Below are 17,793 nucleotides of genomic sequence, written 5' to 3' on the forward strand. Positions count from 1 at the left end.
AGCACAGCAAAAAAAAAAAAAAAGTAAGTCTACAACTTCCTTTTGTACAAAGGTCAGTAAATAAACAAGCTGTTTGAGGTCTCTTGGTGAGTGACTATCAAATGCTTCATAGAATCGGTGTGGCTAATGATCATAAAAACTGATTGTTACATTGAAAATATACTTACAGTGCATTTTGCTTCCAAAGTGTTAACGTGATTTGGGGAAGTACTTGAACTGATCAGGTTTGGGTTGGGTTTTTTTCCCCACTGAAAAGATGTACGGGCTAACAAAGGATAAGAAAAAGCTACTTCTGCCTTGAGGGAGCACTTTGAGCTCTTTGCTAAGTTACTCAGGTTATATTAATTGTAGCAAGTCCTTTCCCAGATTTTTGTGTTTGAGTAGCAGCCTTTTGGAAAGCCTGGCATGTTAGAGAGTGCAACCTAGTTTTGTGGGTGGGTGGGAGTGTGTAATCTCGTTTTGCTTGCTTAACTTGGTATTTTTCAGCTGTCAATGCAAAAAAGGTTATGCTAAGACAGGCCTAATCTCGTGTAACCTTATATATCCTACTATCAGAGGTGTTCAAAGAGATGTCTTCATTTTACTAGCCAATGTGAAAAGCAACCTTAAGGTATTGTGGCTTAACCTAATTAGAAAGGTGCATCTCTGTTATTGTTTGCTTAAACTGTCCTTTTGTGCTTTGTTTCTTTCTTTGTGTGCACGCATGTTCCGGTTATGAGAGGAAACCTACAGTGAGACATTTCAGTGTCTTGAAACAGTCTGCAACTCAGTCTGACTTTAAATCAAAAGATAGAATGTTTTTTTTATATTAGAACAAAAATAACTTTTCAGTTAAAATATGAGAAGTCTGATTTGCTGAACCTGTTTTCTTTGGGGAAGCACTAGTTTTGCTAGCACTTTTGTCAAGAAAAGCTGCTGGGAAAACAATCAGGACTTCTGGTCAAAATCAGAAATTAATCTGCTTTAAGTAGGATACTCAATTTGACTTGGTAATCTGAGTCACAGCATCGATTTGAGCATCTCTAGATGATAGCATCGTCTGCTAACCTAGGGGAGATTATGGCATCTTAACTTCTCAGTTGCAGCACTCAATACGTTGGATTCACGTGTGTATTTAAAAACTTTAGGTTCTCAGGACACCTTTATATGCTCATAGCTACAGAAACAAATTTTGTTCTGGATTATTAAAGTGCAGAAAGCTTTGCTTATTGGGAACAGAGTTAATGCACACCAGATGTTGCATCTGACTGGAACACAGTGACCTGACCTTTTTTTAGGCAGTTCCTTGAAACATCCTGTTAAGTAGTTTACTCATTAAATAACAAAAAATCCATAGGAGTGAGAGGTTGTTACTTGCTGTTACTTGTTTGCAACTTTTGTATGCTGTATTTCCTTAAACACAATTCAGCGTTGAGGTGTGTGCCTGGGCTACATTTTGCTTTTCAACTGCTACACACTGAGTAAGGTGCAACCTCCCAGAGGTTCCCTACTGCTGGACCCAAACATGCTCATAGTCCCCTGCGAGCAAGCAACGTGAGAGGTGTGACAGGACAGAGTTTTGTTCCCCTGTACCCCCTGCCTTGTTGGAGCGGGGAATCTGTTGTGCTGGAAGGTTCGAAGACAGGTCACAGCAGACACCAAGGCCAGGCTATTGTGTGGGAGTTATTGCAACCTAGAAAGTTGATGCGTTTGTAGTTTGAGGGGAACAGTAGACAGACCTGCTTTTGAAGAACACAATGGACGGTGGAAACACTAGATTACGAGCTATTGTACTTCTGTTTCATCTTGACTTCTTTCTTTTCAAGGGAAATTAAGTCCCATTTCTGTTAAAGTAAATCTTGACTTTTGAACTCACAAGCTTCTTGACCTTTTTGAGGTCCATACAAAAAAAAGTTGGAGGCAGTCCACCCTCCCAGAACCCTGGCTGACTCAAGGTCGCACTGCAGCCGAACAGGACAACCTGTGATGTGATTTGATGGCAGAGGTACTCTGAATCATGTCTTGGTTTTGGAATGCATTTGCATCTGATTCCCAGGGAGAGCTGTTGACTCACCTTTTTGTTAAAGATTCTGTGACATTTTCTGCCTGCACAGGTTAGCAGTATGGGCCGGCTTGATGGGAAAATCATACTACTGTCTGCAGCAGCACAGGGGATCGGGCGAGCAGCTGCTATAGTAAGTTGGAAAATGTTTTCCTGTACCGAAGCTAGGTCTCTAAAGTTAGCTTGTCCAATGACATCTGCAGCAAGCAGGCTTTCTAATTAAGCATAGATGAAGCCAGAACTACCCATTGAAAAAATCAAGGAATAATACAGTCGCTATACTGCATCATGTGTGCTTTGTGCTGATGGAATTTCTAAGTCTTCAGCTCTGAGAGGTGTCATTAGGGATAAGAGCAAGATCTGAGAATGGCTGCAACTGCTTTTCCAACAATATATGGTTGGTACTGTCTGTACCTTTAATCTTTCTGCTACTTTTTTCTGAGAGAAGATAAGGAGGTGAGGCAATATTTCCCTGTTATAAGGCTCAATACTGCAATAATCCCCTACAGTAAAGCCAAGATATTTTACCTATGTTAATAGTTGGCCTAACTAAGTCTACGTGATACTCGCAGCACAGCTACAGTATTGTTCACAATGAGCAACTGTGAGAAATCCTTTACAAATGTTACTGTTAAACAGAATTCAACATATGTATTAATGTTCTGGTTACTTTTCAATTCCTTTTGACCAGTTCTTGCCCTGCTACTTCCTACTCCCGTAGCAGGTAGAGACACTAGCAGAGTTATCTTACTACCTCTGTAAGGTAATCAGCAAGCCAGGAAAAGCTCCTGTAAGGAGGATTTTTGCCAGACTAGTTAGTTTCTCATGCATGCAGTTAAGAATGCAGAAGTCTGCTGATCTTGGCATTTACATTAAAACACTTAGTCCAAGAAGCAGGTAATTTTCCTGATAATTTCACTTTGTAAATATTCAGCAAGCCACAGAAGGCTGGCATGTTTAATGCCGCTATCCTTTTAAGCTGCACTTGAGGAACTTATGTTGAAGATTAGGGGCTGCAGTCTGAGATGTCAGAATACTTTTGACACAGAGGTTACTTTGGTAGCGTACCTGTTGATTTATCAGTAATTGCAATGTAGAGGTGAGCATCAAGAATGCAGGAATATCTCTAAATACTAAAGAAAATCTGTGCTTCTCTTAACATTACTCTAGTCCAATTATTTGGATGCAAAAGATTTTTGTTAAGTTTTTATACCATCATTCCTCGTGCCTTTACCTGTCAAATCCCATAACTTCATTTAAATCCTGCAGTACAGACAATTCCAGCGCTATGTGCTAGTGCATGTGCAGCTATTAAGGGCAATAATAATACCGGTTGTCTTACTCTGGTTACTGTTCTTATACTTTATTTGTGGATTCCTTACTTAAGACAGATTTAGGACCTTTTTCTTTGTCACATATAGTTAGTTAGCTGTCCCCGGGATGTGTGGCAACTGATGTCCATTACTCGTTGACAAGCCCAGAATGAAAAGTGAGAGATCAGCTGCCTTCAGGTTTTTATTTCAAGCCAAAAAGGAAACTAGAGGAAAATAAGATTTTATTTCTGGTAAGATCTAGAATATCTAAACTGCTTCTCTTGTATTCTTCAGGCTTTTGCTAAAGAAGGAGCCGAAGTCATTGCTACAGACATCAATGAGTCTAAGCTGAAAGAACTGGAGAAATATCCAGGTAAGTGACCTACAGTAGGCATTAGGTCAGCTCTTGCAAGTTTTGTTGTAGGCTGGCTGAAATAGGATTTGAGGATAGGGCAAACTTCAAAAGGCCAGAAGAAATGGAAAATATCCAGACTGATTCTTTAGATGTTGGCATTACTTTATTCTGTGATGTGGAACCGCAGATATTTAGCATGAAAACTACTGCAACATCAGTATATTGGATAGAGTAATAGTCCAAGCATGTGGAATAACTTTTGAGTTTCCTGTGTCACAGAAGCAGTTGATTTCTGCTTCCCAGAATGGCACCCATTTCCAGTTACCTTTTGGGATCTCTAGGCTGTCAAACATACCACTCTGAAAGGCATGGAATGCTTTTCTCTGATCATAAGAGCTAACATTCAGCTACACAAAAAGTAGATTCAGTCCTTGCATTTCCGTGATCCATGCTTAATAAGGAATGTGTTAAAGAGATTGCTGTCTAGTAGAATTTGTATGTCTTCAGAAACTAATTCCACCAACGTAGAGTAAGCCTACTCTGTTTGTACAAATGCTCAGGCCTGAAGGCTGCTTTCCCACTGGTACCACAGGACCATACTTCAAGGAGAAGGTTTTGCATGGCTCTGTTTCTTAGTCATAGCTGATGCGAGTATGGGACACGATGTTAATTTTTTTTTTCAGTCTTGAATTAATAAATAAGACCTGGGTATGTTTTACAACTGAAAATGCTTCCGAATTAATTTGACGGAAGGAAGTGGATTTAATGAATTCCTGTTATAGGGTGTCAGCCAAATATGCAAATTTTTCTGTGGCACAGCATTTAGAGTGAATCAGTCTCTACTGACTGGAGTTCACCACAGGCAATCCCTTTGTAATTCCTTAAGAACTTTAGGACTTTCAAAGTTCATTCTGAGGGTCTTTAGGAAAGTGTTACATCTCGAACTGTGTAGTTTTTTTCCCCTCAGCTAATATGTTCGCAAGGAAAGACATAATTTTCCATATACTCAGAGCCATTTTCATCCTTTTGATATGATTAGTTAAGCTATAATTCATCAAGGCTTGGCACATTGTAGTCTTTGAATTTTATCCAGAAGAGGTAATTCCAGTGGTGATGTTAATCACCAGTCTGTAGTCTAATTGCATCGTTATACACAAATCTCTTCAAAAGTGTCTCTATCATTTAACTAAGGCATATAAAGCCTGTTCATGGAACTGTCAGTTTGGCTTCAAAAGAAACAGATTTTTAAACATGTCAAATGAAATTCTCCCATAATTTAGACATCACTCAGATGCTTTATGGACAGCTTTACAGCATTTCAGAATCATGTATGGTGTGCTAGATGAGACCTCTGGAGGCCATTTAGTCCTGCCTACTGCTCAAAGCGGCTCTGGTTAGAGCAGATTGTTCAGGGCTGTGTTGAGTCAAGTTCTGAACATCTCTAAGGACAGAACTTCCTCAACAACCTCTGTCAGCCCCTGTTCCAGTGTGATTGCCTTCATGGTTTTAAAAGAATTACATTTAAAAACAAACAAAACAAAACAAAAAAAAACACCACAAATAAAAACTGTGAAACAAACAACAAAGAAATCCCACCCAAATCCACAAACCCCAAATATATTCGGTGACACTTTCCCATGTTCCAGCTTCTTTCTGTTGTTTTTCATCCTTCCTGTGTGGGCCTCTGAGAAGTCTGCTCCATCTCCTTTACAGTTTCTCAACAGGTAGTTGCAGACCTTCATTAGACTGTGTGTCACCAGTTGCACATGACTAAACTGTAAAAAAACCAAACAAACTATGTTTTGGGGCACACGTGATCTGTGCTAGATGTCTCTTCATCCTAGATGTAGGATATGCAAAAGGGTGATCAGCAGCAAGTCTTCGTCCCCTGGGAGCCTAATTGTACCCACTAAGAAAATTATTGGAGTATACCCTGAGTCCTCTTCCACTAATCCAGGCTTCCTTTGGATGAAAATCTCATGTATTTGAGAAGGGGGCACAGCTCAGTCTTTACACACGGTGTGGAGTGAGGGTGCAGGCAAAGTGTGTCATGAAGTATGCCTATTCCCTAGTGAGGATTCAGCCTTGGCATGGCTGAGAGAAGCTACTTCAGTAAATTGAGGTAAAAAAACATGTAGATTATATCATATCATACTACAGCTCACCTGGAAGTGCAGTTCTTTTACTTTGCTCTCTTCTCGTCTGTCCCAGGGATAGCACTGCTCTGGTTGGCCTTAAAGCAGTTCTGTTAAGAGGCGCTGATTCTATCGAGAAGTGTTTTGAAGATTTGTGCCTGAACTTGTTTTGCAGAAACTATCTCAGTCTTCTGGAGAACAGAAGGATTTTTTTTTATCAGTGTCTGTCTTGAAAGTATGGCACAGGCACAGCCACAGCTGTCAGAGGCTGAAATAAGTAGACAGTGAAAAGCAGTAAGATTCCAAGGCTCCTTCTGATCATAAACAAGTCTATGAATACGATGCTTATGGTTTTGCAATTAAATAATTGACATGATACTGTTCCAAGTAATAGAAGTTAATGGTTTATGCAAAATTATTTTCCTCAATAATTAGATAATATAAAGCTGATTCATGTCTTCAAATATACATGCATAGATGGCATGCAATATGACTGCAAGTGTGTGACACGTAAATAGTTCCAATTATTCTGTAATAATGCGCATGAAATCTTGTTATGATTATACAGGCTCTGTATTTCCTCAGTTCAAGAGTATAGTGGAATTCAAATATATTGGAAACATTTTTATGGTAAAATACATTAGTTCATTTGCTTGTGTGATGCTGTATGACAAACAAATCAGTTGATCTTCTTTTAATTCCCTTCTGAAAATTTAAATAGCATGACATGCTGTCCATTGCTGTTCCAATTTAACCATTGCACTAACTTAATGATTAAGTGCAGCTCTCACTCACGAGTCTCTATGTCTTGGTGCACCACTGAGGGGACTGTTTCTGGCAAGCTGCTGACTTGAATTGTAGGTGCAATAATAAACTGTTGATCCTTTGCTAAAACCAGTGCACATACCTTGTTCTTCTAGGCATTCAAATACGAGTTCTGGATGTTACCAAAAAGGAGCAGATAGAAAATCTGGCCAAGGAGGTTGAAAAGATTGATGTTCTCTGTAACATTGCAGGGTAACTAGCTTCCATTTGATCCTACTATTTCTCCAGTTTTCCCTATTCTCCAGAAATACTTTATTTAAACGCACTTTATTTCTATTGTTTTAATACAGTTTATACCTTTAATACAAACTTCCATATCTTTTCATCAAAACTGAACTTCTTGTGCACAGTCTTGTTACCCAGGCCAAGGTAGAATGGCTCTGGCATTTGATTTCCCCACTCTATAGGTGCCCTGTACTGGTGGCTTCGGCTCTCTTAGCACAGCTGTGAGCAATGGCCTAGTAGTGCTCTATTTTTATTTTTTTTTTTAATTTCTCTATTGCTAAGCAGTCCTTGGCACATACCAAGTCTGCCTGGTGTCCCTGATACTCATCAGAAGAAACATACTGTTGCTTGCTTTCTTTAGTAGAGCTCTTGTCCTTCCTTTTCAAGGCTGGAAGAGTTAGCTACTGCAAAACAGTAATAGAAAAATGTACGTAAAATGCCACAGAAACATAAAACACAAACAGTAATCCACTTCATGTGCTTATTCCAGGTTTGTTCATCATGGAACCATTCTGGAGTGTGAGGAGCAAGACTGGAACTTCACTATGAACCTCAATGTTCGCAGCATGTACCTCATGATCAAGACATTCCTTCCTAAGGTAGAGGCTTGGTTGCCCATGATTTTTAGTCTCTGCTACATTAAAGTGTGAGAAGCATAAGTTGTTGCCACTGACAGCATGGGATTTGAGATAAAAATGCAAATATGCAGGTTTGGTTAGTGAAAGCCCTTAAATTATATCAATCCTACTCTAAAACATTCTCTGCCTTGTGTAATCCTTCAAGTAGACAACCGATCTAAACGATATGATAGAGAAGATTAATTCAGGGGTTTTGCCCTATGTAATTTGTAACTAAAACCCTTCAAATACAGAGCAGTGAGGCAGCCATTGCAATACAGTGCTACCATATTATACCACAGCACACAGCTGCACAATACCACTGCTACAAAATATTTGTAAATAATCTATATTAATGTGAATTTTATGGAACTCTGGAAACTATCTCGTGAAGCAATTTGTTGCCACTGCTGCCAACATGCTGATTATCAGAACAACAACTCAATTAGACAGTCTAGCAGCTTGAGGACACTTTGTGTTTGACACAATAACTAGCTTCGGGACTAGAAAAATTTGTGGACTGAATAAGGTTTTTGTATTCCTGTAAATGCAAAGGCCAGATGTGGAAGCAATGACCATGACTGGATGATGACTACTTCTTTTTTTTCAGTGTTGTTCCAGTTCTTTTTTGTTTGTTTCTTTTGTGTTTTGGTTTGATGGCTGTTTTCTGTTTTTTTTCCTTAGCTCATCTTCATTTTCAGAGGTGGTGTTATAACAGCTTTAGGTGTATCAGGTTTTGGTATGCCTAAAAAGTTTATAACTTAAGGAAACTTACCTACAATTCAAAGATGCTAGTGAGCTGTGCTGTAGAAGCTGCTTGCTTCTCCAAAGCAAGAAGGGTTTGAATGGGACAAGTGAATTACTGCATCAGTAGATGGCATGAGCAGATGTCTATGTAGGGTAACTTACTGTGGTGACAAGAGGGCAATGATTCAGAGGTGGCTCTCCAGGAAAAAATCTTTTCCTGTCATAGTCTTCACCCCCAGATGACTTTGGAGAACTAGTGAAAAAATCAGATTCTGTTTTACTACTACAGTCAACAGATTAAAAAGAGGTAAGCACGTACTCATGCCAATTAAGCTTTGTTACACTGCGTACCAATTGCATGTGGGGCTGTTCTGGAGGTTGTTATGGGTTATTTTGCTGGATCTGTAGATGACAAAATAGCTTTGCGTTTGAATGACCTAAGTATTCTTTTGCAGATGCTTAAACAGAAATCTGGAAATATTATAAATATGTCTTCTGTGGCATCCAGCATTAAAGGTCAGTATCTTGCTAGAGTTCCTTAATAAATCTTTAGAGTTATGGGAAAGCAAAATAAATAATTGCATAACTTTGAATTTAGAGGACAGTGCTAGTCTTGTGGAGGGATGCAATTAAAAAGCAGTGAACACATCAACTTGTACATACACACAAGGGCACAGATGGAAAATTGCAGAAACACCAAGATCCTTGCCTCTGAGCTTTTGAATCTGTCCTGAATGTTTCGTAGCATCCCTTTTACCAGGTTATTTTCACAAAAAGGAATTACTTCCAGTGACTTTCTGCTATGTATGCTATTAATGAAAAAAAGACAGTTACGCAAGCACAGCAGTTACGCTTCCCCAGGAAGCCTGGTGCTGACTAACAGATGGGTGACTACTGTTACTAAATGTTTGCTTTGTTAACTTTCCTAGACTACTCCCCAAACTTATACTATTGAAAGATTGTGTGCTTTGCTGTGGTGTACACTAGAGTAGAATCCTGGCAGTCAGCATTCTAGTTAGCCTGCTGCTATGGAGGGGCTACAGGGGCTACAGGAAATGCTGGGGTCCAAAACCATGTGCATATTGAACAAATTTGCCTCTCTTTTTAATAATTTCTATGCTGCCTTCACACTGACCCTTTGTTAGGAGTTGTGAACAGATGTGTATATAGTACTTCAAAGGCAGCAGTTATTGGTCTAACGAAGTCTGTGGCTGCTGATTTCATTGAACAAGGCATCAGATGCAACTGCATATGTCCTGGTAAGTATTCTTACATTACTTGGTAAACTGGGAACAGGTGCTGGAAGGCCCATTTAGTTTGAAATCATTAACAAAGAACAGACTTGCAAGTGGCAGCTGAAGTTATGAGCAATCTCAAAGAACAGGACATGCTTGAAACATTTCTGAGATTTAAAGTAGAAAAGCAGTTACTTCTGTAGTTAGGCTGTATGTTTAGTCTGTTAACGCAGCACATGCACATTATATGTGCATTACACAGAATCTGAATGCTTATTTTCAAAGATAATCTAGGAAGTTAGAAGCAGGCAGGGGGTTCAGGTGTTTAATGACATGAAAAGTAATTAATCTAATACTCAAAAGTCTTGCCTTCTATTGAAATTTAGAATTGTATGCTATGTTGATAGTTTTGCAGTCTTTCTCCTGAATCATATTATAAAGTTTCACGTAAATGTTAAGACATAGAAATAGAACCAATGAACTGTTTTGTTCATTGTTGAACAATGAATGAAAATAAACTGATTGTTGATGCAGTTGACTTAAAATTTAATTTAAAATTTTGCTTAGGGACTGTCGACACACCATCTTTACAGGAAAGAATCCAAGCCCGCCCTAACCCAGAACAGGTGAGAAAGCAATTTATTACTTTGATCATGGTTGTACATATGTTTAACTCCCTTTAAAAAATAAATATATAGCGGCACTTCTGCCAGCAGTCAAGAATGTCCCCTATTTCAGAGTGCCAATGATAACAGTAGTGTTGCCTTTAATAGTTTGGACAATTTGTACTAAGACAGCAGTCTTAAAATGCCTCAGAAGGGTACTGTTGGGTAGTGAATACAGAGGGTCTGTCACCTGTGGAAGTGTCTGCAACCACTGGTTACAGTATCTAGTGCGAAAGTATAAGGCATTTTCTACTGTAGCATGTGGTAGCCACAAGCTACTGCAAAACCATGATAAAAAGGGCTTTCTGGCCCTTGTATGTCAAAATTACTTAGGTTGTTCAGCCTTACTAACTAGATAACTGTGAGCCTTCATTTGAAGGGCCTGGGAATATCTACCACCAAAGGAAGAAGGACTTATCTTGGCTTTATTCTGGAACCAGATGTCTAGGTCCAGTCTCCTGTTTTTCAACCCGAAATTCACGCTGGTGTTAGTTTTCTAATTTCTTTTTCTAGCATAAATTCCCTACTCAGTGTAATAAAAAAAAAGTTATTTATGACTTGTTCCCAGTATTGCTTTGCACATGTCATACTAATTGGACTAAAATAATTGGGGTTTTATTTTTGATGTACCAAATGCTCTTGGGTATCTAGGCACTGAAAGACTTTCTAGCCAGACAGAAGACTGGCAGGATGGCTACTGCTGAAGAAGTGGCCCATCTCTTTGTGTACTTGGCCTCTGATGAAGTAAGTATGGAACAATAAAATTTCCTGTCACAGAATCCTGTGCTGCTTTGCTGCTTCACAGTAGCAAGAATTTTCTTTAGAAGGATTTATACTGTCTTTGAGCTGGGTTATTTAAATAATTAAATCTTTTACCAAGTTCAACCTATGATACAAAAAGTGCTCTGAATGTTGACAGCAATGTTAAGGCTTCATGCATTTGGTACCGTAGCCTGATGGTTTCCTGACACCTGAGCAAATTGTCTGACCCCGGATCATTCTGAATGATGGGAGAAATGGGCTTGCCTGCTTTTGCAAGTTTGCACCACAACTAGAACATATTTTAAGGAGGTAGAATTAGTAGCCATCACCTACCCTCACTATTCAAGAGCAAATACTTGTGTAGAGCTGCTGGAAACGTTGGCTGAAAGGGCTAATGCTCAGACTGAATTTACCCTTTCAGCATAAGGAAAACATAAGACCCACTGAGGCTTTTACACACAAAACCCTTAATGACCACTGCAAATACCACCAACACTAATGAGCACACATCAAGGTTACTTTGGATGCTGTAAACTTACTATGAATCTAAAACTGGACTAGATTCCTCTGGACTTGCCCAGCAGTTCTACTGAGCATAACATGATACTTCAAAGGAGTTAATTCAGTCTTAATGCTGCTATCTATCAGTAATCTGATTTCTCATTTTCATCTTGGTTTTAGTGTTCTCTAAAGCTACTAATTTTTTCCGGTCTGATCATAGGGTTTTCAACCATGTATAGACAGAATTCCAATTTTCCAATATATTCCAGTACTGACATAGAGAAGAATGGCAACAATTCAATTGTGTACCTCACTGTCTGCCTAATCTGAATTTTCAGTTAGGTCCCCTTATAATTATTGGCTGACATGGACAGTTTCTGTTTAGCTAAACAGAGCTAATAACATCATAGGGTGAGGTAAAGGCTTCCATTTCTAAATTTGGGTTTATTCTATCAATTCAGATATTTTTGTAAAACAAAAAAAGGGTTTGTATAAAAAAGCAGGTTTTTGAATTTAAGGAAAATGTGTTTATCTGTAATCAATAGCCATGACACATTTGTTAAAATTATTGTTGCTTTTTATGTCATTTCAGTCTGCCTATGTGACTGGAAATGAACTAATCATTGATGGAGGATGGCGCTTGTGATTAACCCTACCTGCAAACAGAAATTCCTACTATCGAAGGCAAAAAGTGAGGATCATGTTTCTCAATTAAGATAGTTTGCAAAGATTTAGATCATGCACATGTCTTTCAAAACAAATTTTTGGTGCATTTTTACTGCTATATGATCTCTGTATAAATTGATCTTACTGATTCACTTTTCCCTAAATACTGCAACACAGGAGTAAAACATACTTAATATGGCTTCAATTTATGGTATCTCCAAAAACATGAAAGAGTAGCAATTCAACATTTAAGATTTCAGAGAGCAAAGAATATTATTTAAAGGACAAAATCTGAGTTGTGTGTTAAGCAAATCTGAGTGAAAGGATTTAAATGCTACATTTATTCTCATCCTGCAAATTATGTGGGAGGTAAATATTCACAATTCCTGCTAGTACTGACAGACTTTCCAGAGAAAACGAAGAGACTACCATTAAATCACCTGAACTGTGTGGTTTAAACAAGAGAAAAGACAGAAATAATAGCACATGTGAAGGTTGGAACATTTGAATAATTTTGTTATTGGTGACAGATATTTCTATATTGGAGAGCATGCTAGTTACAAATTGTACTTTGAAAGCACATTGTTATGCAAACTAAAAAGTTAGTTCTCTCTGCTCTGTACTATCATCAGCAAAATGATGGAACACGTCTACTTAAAATCAGGCTTCTTACAGTTTTAAAGTAAGTAAGTGTAACTTTGACAAATAAGACAGTACTGTGGATGTTGGCTTCTTCAGGCTCATTATGCGTTTAACTTTTACCTTTAATCATGGTTGGAACATTCTGTGCTTGTGTAGTTTGTTTATAAGGGTCTTGAGTATCTAGTATTTCAACAAAGTGACCCCGGCAGCCAAGCAGGATCAAGTTGAGGCAGAAATCCAAAGTTATCAAAAGTGGCTCCACCAATATTCACTGGTGTAAATTCGTACGTTTAAAATTCAGGCTGGCAGGATACTGTTTCAATGGTTTCAGAGTTTAATATGAAGGCCACAGTCCTGCCTCTCAAGTACGAAGGCTTTACCTTGAAAAGAGAATCTCTCTTGAGATTCAGTGGTGACACTGGAGACTTGCAGTGTGTATTCTGAAAATAAAGAATCAGAGAGAAAAATTCATTACACTTATTGCGTATTGATCATTTTTGGTTCACTGGTGATTGTAATATACAGGTGCTACTCAGAAATGGCTTTTTTTTCTGTCGAAGCAGCCCTGCAAGAAAAGGACATTGCACTGAAAGAACAGATACGGATTTTTTTCAGTGGTTGTCTGAAAAGCTGGTGGCCCAGAAAAAAAATAAAATCAGCAGAGACTGCTGTCTCATGCTTTATTAGCAACATTTTTCATGGGGGTGTGAAAAGCTAGAACTCTGAAATGTGCTCTAATGTCTGAGGGTTTTCCAGCAGGCTTGCTGGAATTATTTAAAGGAGAATGCATCTTAATGGTCTTGTGACCTCTTAATTCCCTGGCCTGTTTTTAACGGAGCTGGGTAATCCTGTTTGTTTTCCTTCCACCCCTATGATAATACAAAGAGGAGTGTTTTGACTTTTCAGGTTCCAGGGTAGGGGGAAGAGACTTCCCAGACTGGATTCTTATGGAAAACTTAGTGTGATTAAAAAAAAAAGTGGGTGTTTTTTTTTCACTTGGATTTGTAGTCAGCTTAATTCTTGTAATGCTACCACAAGTGAAGTAGCAACATGCTGCGTTTGAACCTGCTCTCATATAACCAGTGTAGCTTGTGAAATGAGGCTGAGACAGCCTGTCTCATAGCCTCGAGGTGCACGCACTTGGTGGTTCTTTAGGAAGCAGAAGTGCCTTGATGGGAACACCACACATGCACTAGTTAGATTTTTTTTTTTAATTATTATTTATTTATTCTCCTATGCAATTGTTCTGCATGCACCCGGAGCAGAATATCTGTGCCTTTACCCTTTCTTTGCACCTGCCCCCAGCTGCGGTGGGCAGCCTGAGTGGCAGCGTGGCCCTGGGAGGCGACATTCCTGCTCCGTGCGGGGTGCGACGAACGGCCCTCCCAGCGGAGGGGCGGCTGGCCGAGGTGCCTCGGGCTGACCGAGGTGACAGCGCTGTGACAGCTGCACAGCCGCCCCTCCCCCAGCCTGCCGCCCGCGGCGCCGAGGGACGCGCAGCCCCGGGGAGCCCCCGCCGTGCCCGGCCCGGGGCGGAGGCTGGCGGCACCGGGGGGGGGCGGGGCGGGGGGGAGGGGCGGCCCCCCCGTGCCCGGGGACCCGCCGTGCCGGGGAGGCTGCGCCGCGCCGCGCTGCCCAGCTGCTGCCCGGAGCCCTGTGTCCGCGGCGGCGGGAGAGGTACCGGGGGCTGCTGGCGGCGGGGGGGGGGGGGGGGGGGGGGGGGGGGGGGGGGGGGGGGGGGGGGGGGGGGGGGGGGGGGGGGGGGGGGGTGGGGGGGGGGGGGGGGGGGGGGGGGGGGGGGGGGGCCTGCGGCTGGCTTTGCGGCAGGGCGGGAGGGGAGGTGGCGGTAGGGTGGTACTCGCGCTTTGCGGGTGGCGGTGCGGGGTTTTGGGTTGTCGGTTCTTTCGGTCTTCTATGTTCCCCCCCCCCCCCCCCCCCCCCCCCCCGAGTGTTGGCGGTTGTGGCGGTGGCTGCGCTGAGCGGGGCGCGGAGCGAACACGGGTGCGTGTGCTGCATCGGGCACCTCCCGCCTCTCCCGCGCATCCCGCCTCCCTACCATCAAAAAAAAGAGGAAAAAAAAAAAAGAGGAAAATGATAAAACGAGAGGATCTAAGTAATCTATAACAAAAACCTTTCCTATTCCAAAATAAGGAAAGCATGCTTTATGCGGAGTTACTAAAATAAGGCTGTCGCTGGCTGGTTTCCATGGCAGAGGCTCCTAACCCTGGGGTACGAATTCTGCACTGTGATTTCTCGGTTGCTGATTTTGTTTGTTTGTGGGTGAAATTAAAAAAAAAATCACCCATAAAAACAATCCGCACCCACAAAAGCAAACAAAAAACCTCGGAACAAAAACAAACCAACCCCATGAACCCCAAAAAACCCCATCATGATGTGGGTAAACTAACTGCTCGCTTTGGTCTCATTAATCCATCTGGCTGTTGCTTGAAACAGCAGTATCAGGACTGAACAGGGTGAAAATTTGTCACGAAACAGGTGAGGACAGCAGCACGTACACTGTCAGATTTCTCGTTCACACCTCGAAACCCTTCGTGCTAAGCAGAACATCCACTCTGCTTACTTGGTCCATCTCTTTCCTATTACGCTACTGTGAGCAGTGCATTCGGGAGCAGGAGCTGAAGCTGTTGTGAGGTGGACTTGGGCTTCTCAGGAGCGTTAACATGTTTCTTGTCAGCAACTACGTGAGCCTGAGAACTGGGATGTTGCCGGTGCAAAGCGACATCTGTCCCTTACCCACACGTGCCCCTTTCAGAGTTACGGCATTAAGTACGTGCATCCTGGGGAAGTGGTTGGTGAAGGCAAGGAGGGAGGCACGGGTAGGTTGCTGGTGCGCTCTGTTCCGTTTAGTGGACTGGTGTTTGTGGATTCCTGGCCCCCATGAAAGGATGAACAATCCTAATGGAGAGATACTTTGTTTTTTTCATAAAAAGCTTTGAGATTCTGCAAGTAGTAATTAAAAAACAGAGGGAAGTACAGGAATTTGAGTAAATTAACACTTCACATTTAACAAGGAAAGGAAGCAAAGCTATTACCCTAGAACACATCGAAAGTGTTTACTTAATGGCCCTGTATTCTTCCTCTGTGCCTTGACCATGTTCAAGCCAGTTTCATATCAGATCAGCTCAAACAAAACCACCCAGGTATTAACGGTAGCCCCTGTCTTTCTTTGTGGCATCAATTGTTTCCAAGTATCAAACACATATTTATAAATCAGAATCGGGTCTCTGACTTGCTTCCAGCAATTTAGCAAGGGAGGAATTTCTTGGCTCAAAAGTTCTGGCTTAACTTGAGTGGCGTTTTATATAGCCAGAGCAATGTGAAAGATTTAAAGAAAACATTGTCGACCCTGGAATACAGTTGTGGAGAATATACGCACGCGTTTGCTGTTACAGAAAAGAACACTAGCAAGCCTTATCTTCAGGTATGTGTGTGCCATTCCTGCTGGCTCAAGCTTCTGAAACTACAGTAAATATTTGCACACACACAAAAAAATCTGACCTACAGAACAGTACACTGCTATCTTTTGTTAACATCTATGGGACAAGAAGTAGCCCAGTTAGACTGTGTAAATACAATGACAATGACCCGGTCTGAGAAGTGTCTCCATGGGGGTATGAGCAGCAAAAAAGAGCCATGTTCTGTCAGCCTCACCTGGATATAGAGTGTAAGCTGTGCATGGCCCTAAATCTTTATTCAAATAGGCATCTTCTCTTTCTCAGACATTCAGTCAGTGTGTTTGGAGTGGCATCTAACAGAACCATGTTCTTGAAAATTTCCCTGAAAATTAAGTTGGATCTGGTCACGTTTCAGTTATGGAAAAAGCGTCCTCTCACATGTATGTTTTAGAAACTATAGTTGTTCTTAACTTTATGATGTGGTTGCTTGCACTGCTGTGAACGCAGGGGCTGTGACCCTTTCAGAAATTATGGTCCTAGTAAGTGGTATTGACAGCAAATAACCTTTAACGTGGGTTGATAGGAGGTACAAATAGATATATAGATATTACAGCCATACTTTTAAGGAGTAAATAACAGGTTAGCACAGGTCAACCTCATTCTGAAACTCAGATTTTTAGATATTTTTTTTTAGTGCTTGACTCTGTAAGCTGAATACTGGTCTGTTAGTTTCTGTCTCTTGTTCTTACGCACAACATACACAGGCATGCAAAAAGCATTAAGTTCCAAATTGGGCTGTAAGGGTTTTTTCACATGATGTATGAGGAAGGAGACAACATCACTGAGAAGTCTTCTAGCTGGAAAATAGTATTATTTGCTTCTCTCTAACTGTTCTATCTTTACTGCTTTCATTAGGTTTGCAGCAATGATAAAGGAGGCTATTGTAAATGACAATGAAGATTCCGAGCCATCAGTATGTGAGAAAAATGGCATGATTCCCATGCATGAGCAAAGTGAGGTAATCAAAGTACAGTTCTACTCAGAAGGAATCTTTTTCCTTTCCTTTTTCTTCCTACATCTGTTAAAATTTCTACATCTGAAGGGAATACAAAGAGAAATCTCCTCGGTGGGAATTTCTTAAAATTAACAGATGTTCATGTTTTTAAAAGTCTGCAGTATGTTGGATTGCTCCTAATCAATGGTTGCAATTTCAGCTTGAAGTGGAAAATGCATCAGCATACATTTTACAGTCAGCTATGGAAGAGAATTGCATGGACTTGAGATTGCTTCTTTGCTTTCAAATTGTGCCTGTCAGTGTGCTGGCTGAAAGTTGTTCATGCATGTCGTCCTTTTCTTGCCTAATAAAAATAGGAAACTCCATAGTTTTAGACCTCTATATGTATTTATTTCCAGTGTTCTTGGAAACTTCTGTGGCTTTCAAAAAGATTTGTAGTGAATGCAAGTAAGAATAAAATTCTTAACATAAAAGGCACTTGAGTCAATGTAGTCTTAACTGTAAAGATAAGTACTGTATGGCCTGTCTTTACACACACAGGTAGCTGATGATCACAGAATCATAGGGTAGATAAACCAGGAACTCTGTGCTGAAAGATCACAAGATTTGTGTTCCAACTGTGACTCTGAGTAA

At 40.8% G+C, this 17,793-nt stretch overlaps 2 protein-coding genes across 5 annotated transcripts in view; both read left to right on the forward strand.

Annotated features, from left to right (window-relative positions):
• Positions 1 to 17,527, forward strand: BDH2 (3-hydroxybutyrate dehydrogenase 2). 4 transcript variants are annotated; one of them, XR_005828493.1, is made up of 12 exons: positions 112 to 1,984; positions 2,094 to 2,174; positions 3,649 to 3,727; positions 6,765 to 6,861; positions 7,385 to 7,493; positions 8,714 to 8,774; positions 9,404 to 9,517; positions 10,061 to 10,119; positions 10,810 to 10,902; positions 12,014 to 12,112; positions 17,061 to 17,163; positions 17,360 to 17,527. XR_005828493.1 is itself a non-coding variant. In XM_040598446.1 (10 exons), exons 2-10 carry the CDS (start codon positions 2,103 to 2,105, stop codon positions 12,065 to 12,067), a joined length of 738 nt encoding a protein of 245 aa, XP_040454380.1. In that variant the 5' UTR covers positions 1 to 86; positions 2,094 to 2,102; the 3' UTR covers positions 12,068 to 13,200. The 4 variants fall into 4 exon arrangements, 3 of the variants coding, with proteins under 3 accessions (XP_040454380.1, XP_040454371.1, XP_040454357.1); XM_040598446.1 differs by lacking the exons at positions 112 to 1,984; positions 17,061 to 17,163; positions 17,360 to 17,527 and adding an exon at positions 1 to 86 and having other exon boundaries at positions 12,014 to 13,200; XM_040598437.1 differs by lacking the exons at positions 17,061 to 17,163; positions 17,360 to 17,527 and having other exon boundaries at positions 113 to 1,984; positions 2,067 to 2,174; positions 12,014 to 13,200.
• Positions 17,067 to 17,793, forward strand: part of SLC9B2 (solute carrier family 9 member B2) — a 15,599-nt gene continuing 14,872 nt past the window's right edge. Inside the window, exon 1 of the mRNA XM_040598411.1 lies at positions 17,067 to 17,163. Coding sequence (XP_040454345.1) covers positions 17,071 to 17,163 — 93 coding nt within the window. The 5' untranslated portion in view covers positions 17,067 to 17,070. The remainder of the gene's footprint in view (positions 17,164 to 17,793) is intronic.

Source organism: Falco naumanni, chromosome 1 (assembly GCF_017639655.2).
Source record: "Falco naumanni isolate bFalNau1 chromosome 1, bFalNau1.pat, whole genome shotgun sequence".
Taxonomy (NCBI): Eukaryota; Metazoa; Chordata; class Aves; order Falconiformes; family Falconidae; genus Falco; species Falco naumanni.

What these genes read in the sequence shown, in the direction of transcription:
- BDH2 (XM_040598423.1), top strand. An exon ending in AGAACTGGAGAAATATCCAG is followed by an intron (nt 3,728 to 6,764) that starts GTAAGTGACCTA and finishes TTGTTCTTCTAG; the next exon opens with GCATTCAAATACGAGTTCTG. An exon ending in GTTCTCTGTAACATTGCAGG is followed by an intron (nt 6,862 to 7,384) that starts GTAACTAGCTTC and finishes TGCTTATTCCAG; the next exon opens with GTTTGTTCATCATGGAACCA.